The 6,880-nt window shown below is 42.8% G+C and overlaps 1 protein-coding gene across 1 annotated transcript; it reads right to left on the reverse strand.

Moving 5' to 3' along the window:
• Nucleotides 1-382: 382 nt before the first annotated feature.
• Nucleotides 383-976, reverse strand: LOC306764074 (myosin light polypeptide 6-like; the record flags this gene model as incomplete). Its single annotated transcript, XM_079251100.1, has 1 exon — nt 383-976. The coding sequence occupies one exon, from the start codon at nt 974-976 to the stop codon at nt 383-385; it is 594 nt and encodes a 197-aa protein (XP_079107226.1).
• Nucleotides 977-6,880: the final 5,904 nt, after the last annotated feature.

Genomic DNA, 6,880 nt, shown 5'->3' on the forward strand with positions numbered 1-6,880 from the left:
CAGCCTGGTATTTTGTACATGATTAAATAATTAAATAATGTCTTTTGCATATATTTCTTGAAAAAAAAAATAACACAAACCAAACTTTATTTACAGTTATTCTTTGGAAATTTTTACTGCTGAAGATCAGGGATGCATTCTACCTTGAAATTCAAAGTGAGCAACACGACTCGATCGTCCTGCTCTGTCCCCCTTTGCATCTTTTTTGTGAACAGAATCCCCTGCAGAACTTTGATCTATTTGTGCTGTTTCAGATGGAGTGATGATGAGGAAGGTGAGTGGTGATGAAGATGTCAGAGAAAACACTGAAACAGATTTGAGTTATTTTATTTCAGAAATGAACAGATTTAACGCCACAGAGAGAGATCTCATCTTTCCTCTTCTACCCGGCCAGTATGTGTTTGACAAACTCCGTGTAGTTGATGTGTCCATTGGTGTCTTCCTGTCCCGCCATTAGACGGTCCACCTCATCCTCTGTCATCTTCTCTCCCAGCGTGGCAAGAACGTGGCGAAGCTCCGCCCCCATCACTGTGCCATTTCCCTCCTTGTCGAAGACCCTCAGTCCCTCCACGAAGTCCTCGAAGTTGCCCTGCTCTTTGGACCGGGCCACGTGCTGCAGCATCGGCAGGAAGCTGTCAAAGTCCAGCAGCTTGATGTTGAGCTCCTCGGCCTTCGGCCTCCCCAGCAGCTTCAGCACCTCGTCGTTGGTGGGGTTGTGTCCCAGCGCTCGCATTACGTTGCCACACTGAGCGTAGGTGATCTTCATCTCCCCCGTGGGGGTCTCGTCAAACAACGAGAAGGCATCTCTGAACTCCTCGATCTGGTCTGGAGTGAACTCAACCACAATGCTCTTCAGGTCCACCTCTGGAGGTTTGGGCTCTGGTTCTGCCGGCTTGGCCGGAGGAGGAGGCTCCTCCTTCTTCGCCTCCACCTTCTTCACCTCCGTCTTCTTTGGTTCCACTTTCTTTGGAGCCATGTTGCAGCAGAGAGACGGAGACAGAGGATGGTTCTCTTCAGCTGTTTTATAGCTGCAAGAGGCCGAGTGGGTGAGGCAGAAATGAGTGAAGGAGGGAAGAGAGAGAGGAGACACAAGCTGACCAAAGATGGTAGAAAACTGAAATAGAAACATGTTGAAGATAAGAGACAGAAGATAAGAGGCTTCCAGAAGCAGCTCAGGCTGAACTCAGTCTTATCTCACATCACACACACACACACACACACACACACAGCTGAGGAAGGTCCTTACACTTTCAGTCCAGATGAAAGTGAAAGTCTGAAGCAGCTTGAGCCAAACTGATGAAGATCCAAACTCCAACAACATCCACGGCTCACCAAGTTCATGAAACAGTCTCAGACATTCATGTCCAGAAACACAAATTCCTCCTTCATGCTCTCGGAATCTCTCAGAAGTTTTTAAAGATTGTTAAAGAATCCTTTAGGTTTGCACTCTCCAAGGGTTTTTCTATTTTAAAAATAGTTTTCAATTCATTTTGTTTTTGTCATTAACTTTGATTATGAAGAAGGAAGGGAACATGTGCACAACTACATTGTACATAGTTATCTTTTTTTAATGTTGCATGTCCTTTATTGTAGTTTTGCCAGGTTGCGTTATACTTTTTTATTATTACCTTCACCAAGGGCATGGTAAAGGTTTTGCCTGCATTTGTCTGTGTGTTTTTTAGCAACTTCACACAAAAACTACTGGACGGATTTTCATGGTTTTTCAGAGAACGGGTCTGATTCTGACTTAGAGGACATTATATGTTGATAGTGATCCGGATCAGCATCTGGTTGCAAGAATGTTATAGGACCATTTTCAGTATGAATGCATAAAGCAAGTAAAAGAAGTTCCCAACAGGTTTTCCAAGATATCAAATGTAGATGTGGATCCCTGTAACATTCTGGATACTACCATCCGAAACAGGAACAACCTTTCATCACTGCAAGAGAATAAACCTGCAACAAACACAGAAATATAGCCAAGACACTGTGCATTCACTATCAGTGTATCTGGAATCTGATAGTGGATCCATATGACTGTAGGACTAGAACGGAATGGGGAATCACTGTATGTTGGAAATGAGCTACTTGGTGGAGGTCTGACCTCTCACAGAGCCTTTGTGTGAGTTAGAGGAAATAACACATATTTCCCCACTAAGAATTTTAAATGAGTTTTTAGTTTGATCATTCAGTCCGAACTGGGAGCAGGTGTACATGGCATAAATAGATTTCTGAGCACGCTCAGTGATTTGAACAACTAAAATCTTGATTCTCCTCAGTGACTGACTCATTTAAACTCCAGTCAGTGAGAAAAAATCCCCATCACTAACAAACCAAAAGACAGTCTTCCAAGCATTAAAGAAACATCTCATTGGAATATGGTGAAACTCCAGCTGGACGACACGAAAGAAACGTTGGCTTCTGTGATTTGTTCGAGGTTAAAAAATTTAAAAGATAATCAAGTCAGAGTGTTTGAGTTTCAAACTTTATAACATATGATAACTTTTAACACACACATAGCTCCACATCAGTTATAAACATGGACTTTACATAAAAGATGGACGGAGCCTCTGGCTGTTAAAAGTGAAGCTTATGCAGAAGTGCATAAAACTGCAGTTCCCCCCTTCATCCACTAGGGGCTGCAAAACAGAGTGAATCCCCATAGACTCCCATGTTAAAAAGACCAACTTCACAGCAGAAAAAAACATGTTTACAGCAGAAATAAGCATGTTTACAGCAGAAATAAACATGTTACAGCCTGGTTCAAAAATCCATTTTCAGTTTAATACATCAGGTTTACCTTCATGACAACTGTGGGGGGAGTGAATTTTTTTCTAACTCGCCCGTTTAAAAGTAATTTAATCTAGAAATTCTGCATATTTAGGGGCGTGTCCTGTTGATTGACAGGTACCCGATCTCCCGCTTCAAATAAGAAAGTAGAACAACCGCGGTTTTTAGCCAGTTAACGTGACTTAGCTTTAGCCCGCTTACCTCCATTAGCTCGTTAGCTCCTGTTAGCTCCGGGTTAGCTCAGTTAGCTTTTAGCTACAGAAAGCTCGGAGTTCGCTTGATGTCAATCATCCACCATGACGCTCACAGCCCCCCTCTCAGCTCCACCTCTTTGCCCATATTTGTATTTTCTGAACAACACGACATGCGTGTCGCTGCCAAGATGGTGATGGTAGGAACTACCCTCCAAGCTTTAATTCAGCTCTTCAGAAACCTACGGGTGACATCACGGAGGCTACGTCCATCTTGTTAATTACAGTCTATGGCTATAAAGAGACAGTGATGGAGGCGCCACCTGCTGCAGTTACAACTGTAGTCCATCTATGGAAACATGAATAAAGCTCACACAGACATGACTGTTACCATGAGAACACCCATGTCTCTGAGCATAGTTTATTTGACACAGCAACAACAAATGTTTTTACTTCTGAGTTTAGTAAAAAATGGGGAACTGCTGTGGACCTGAGACCAGGATCCTGTCCTGAACTCAGACCAGTCTGTAACTGCAGCGAGAGCAGGTGGCCTGAAGGTCAGGCGTTCATGAAGAACTCAACTTAAACTGAAAACTGATGTTAACATGGGGAGACGAGCCGCTGACGTTCCTCTGACGTCCTTCTCGCCTAACTGTCTTTATTTAACATCTCCGTCTGTCCTCAAGCCTCAGTCTATTTCTGTCTTATCGCCCGTGGCGACAGTCACAGCGAGGGCCAGTTCATTAACATTCCAGCTGTGATAACAGCGCTGTCCCATAAGGCTCTCCGTCTTTTTGATTGCAGTTCTGCTTTGATGTTTTTCTCTTATGACTTCTTACACCTGAAAGGTCTTGATGATAAATCATGTCCTCAGATTAAAACACATTAATGATAAACCATCAGGGGCAGTTCCAGAAAAGAGGTTTAACTAACAGAGTTTAAAGGAAACTCCTTTACCATGACTTTGAAAGCTGCTGAAACCACGTAGACGTCTAATTTGGTCCGGTCAGTTCATAATCCAAGAGAGGCTTTGCCTGGGACAAGGCAGGAGATGTCAATGTTTTTATGTGCAATGAACAATTGACCAGTTCTTTCATATTTAACGAGAAGCTTCGCCTGCAAAAGGGTGGAGTTATGCACCTGATGGCTCATGTTCCTTTAATGAAAGTTACAGACATTTATTTTTGATCAATTTTCAACAGTCAATGAACAGTCGTAACTTAGCAATGTTATCTCACAGTAACTGTCACGTTTACTCCTGATTAAAACATGGAAACATACTTATTTATACATTGTGTTAATGTTGTCCATGTCAGGTGTTACTTTGGGTTTTCTTTTTAATTCACTTTTTATATGAAGAAGAAATTTGTTTGGGGAACTTCCCACACCGAAAGGTCTGACACCCATCCTGCCACCAAATCTTCACAAGCCTCTAACGACTTGTAATATTTTAATTCTGACCAAGGTAATTGGAAATTAATATCTCCATAAGTTTGCAGTTTGGAGGTTTGAAAACCAGGATTTTGGAAACTCACACAGGTCTTAAGCCCCAACACACATTTAAAAGAAAAAAAGAAAAAGAAAAAAAAAAGACCATTAACTCTAAATGTTGGATGGGTCTGGAAAATGTCAAGTCTGCTAGCCTGTTGATAACTGCTGCTAGCTTTTGCCATCCAGCAAACAATGTGACGTCACTATGAAAGGTTTATAAATTACTCAGAGTTTCAACATTGCTGCTTTCTGGAAGGGATCTCAGATCACATCACATCACCAAGAAAAAAACATCTGGGGGGGGGGGGGGGGGGGTTCACATGATCCTGAACCATTTACACATTATTTACTTATCCTCAATTTAACAACATGTTGACTTATCAATCTAACCTACACCAGTACATTTTGCCATGGAGACCATCTACGTTGAACTGCACACACAACAGGAATTAGTTAATCACAGATTCATTTGACAGAAGAATCAGTTTTACATCAGTGATCCAGAGATGAGACAGGGGCCACAGGATCAGCAGCATCTGGAAATAACAAATAATTAGAGTCTCATCAGATCAGGTTCAAACCACAAATAAAACGTGTGATGTGATCAATGATCAATAAATACCTGACTGAACCTTCAGAAACAGCTTCTTTCTGATGACTGAACTTAGATCAGCAAATACAGCCTCCTCATCCCTGTTTCCATCCACCTGAAAACAAAGAAACTGAAATAATACCCAAACAAGCACATTGTTTAGAAAATGAAAGACCAATTAACTACAGAAAGAAAGAAAATCAAACACATCTTTAATCACACGAACAGAAGGAGAAGATGTAAAAACAAACAACCAGAAAAACAGTTCTTGGAGGACTTCTTCTAATTTCTCCAGGTGTATCAGCTGACCAACCTGAGCGAGCAGGTGCAGCTGTTTGTAGTATCTGCTGATGGAGACAATGTCTCGTTCAAACCTCTCCAGGCGTTGGTTGAGGGCAGAGCTACTGTCTCCTAAGAGACCAAGTCTCGTGGCTCGCCGTTGCAGCCGACAGCGCAGCGTGTCATTGGAGCAGAGGAGTAGCAGGACCAGGTCAGGTGAGCCCACCTGTGCATGAGATCAGAGGGTTGCATACGTCTGAATACAACCGAATTTATCAATGGGTCTTCTGATGGGTCAGTACCATTGACTGTATATAAAGAGATGGACAGAGCCTCTGTGACGTCACCCGTAGGTTTCTGAAGAGCTTAATTGAAGCTCAGTGGGCGGTTCCTACCATTGCCATCTTGGCAGCGTCATGCGCGTCGTCTCGCCCGGAAAATACATATATGGGCAAAGAGGTGGAGCTGAGATAGGAGCCGTGAGCGTCATGGCGGATGATTGACATCGAACAAACTCTGAGCTTTCTTAGCTAAAAGCTAACCGAGCTAACCCCGAGATAACGGGAGCTAACTAGCTAACAGAGGTAAGCGGGCTAAAGCTAAGTCACATTGTTAACTGGCTAAAAACCGCGGTTGTTCCACGTTCTTCTGACTTGAAGCGGGAGATTGGTACCTGTCAATCAAAACAACACGCCCCTAAATATGCCGAACTTCAAATTTAAATTACTTTAAAACAGACGAGTTAGAAAAAAAATCACTCCCCTCACAGTTGTCATGAAGGTAAATCTGACCTATTAAACCAAAAATGGATTTTTGAACCAGGCTGTAAACATGTTAATTTCTGCTGTGAAGTTGGTCTTTTTAACATGGGAGTCTATGGGGATTTGCTCTGTTTTGCAGCCCCCTAGCGGATGAAGGGAGAACTGGAGTTTTATGCATAGGCTTCACTTTTAACCGCCAAAGGTTGCCGCTTGGTCTGTACCTGCTCCTGGAAGCTCAGAGCCTGATGGATGTCTCGGGGGAAACCGTCAACAACAAACCCTTGGACCTCCTGCTGACCAGTCAGCTGCTTCTTCAGCTCAGGGACTGTGTCCTCCTGTAAAAACACACTGTGTTTATAAGTTTAGGGGTCATAGTCTGTTTGGAGATCTGGTTGTGGTTCAAGGTCAGGATCAGGTTCTGATAGTCCAGGTTGATGTGTAAAAACTCTAACCTGTGATCCCAGTTCTCCATGACTCATCATTTCTGAAATGATCTCCCACTTCCTGCGTGTGGAGGCATTGCTAAGCAACTGCTTCCGGAGCAGCTTGTCCAATGAGATGCCTTGCAGACCGAAGTGGTGAGTTAGTTTTCCAGTCTGACTTCCCTTTCCACTTCCTGGTCCACCTGGAGGAAACAACAAATAGAGTTTTTGCTTATTTATTGTTGGTGTGGGATTGTGTTACTGGTTGGGGATCCAATTGAAAATGTAACATAGAGTTCTCAGTTTTACACCAACTTTATCAGATTAATTTTGGAAATCCTACTATTTGCCTTT

Source organism: Telmatherina bonti (genome assembly GCF_933228915.1).
Source record: "Telmatherina bonti genome assembly, chromosome: 13".
NCBI classification, from domain to species: domain Eukaryota; kingdom Metazoa; phylum Chordata; class Actinopteri; order Atheriniformes; family Telmatherinidae; genus Telmatherina; species Telmatherina bonti.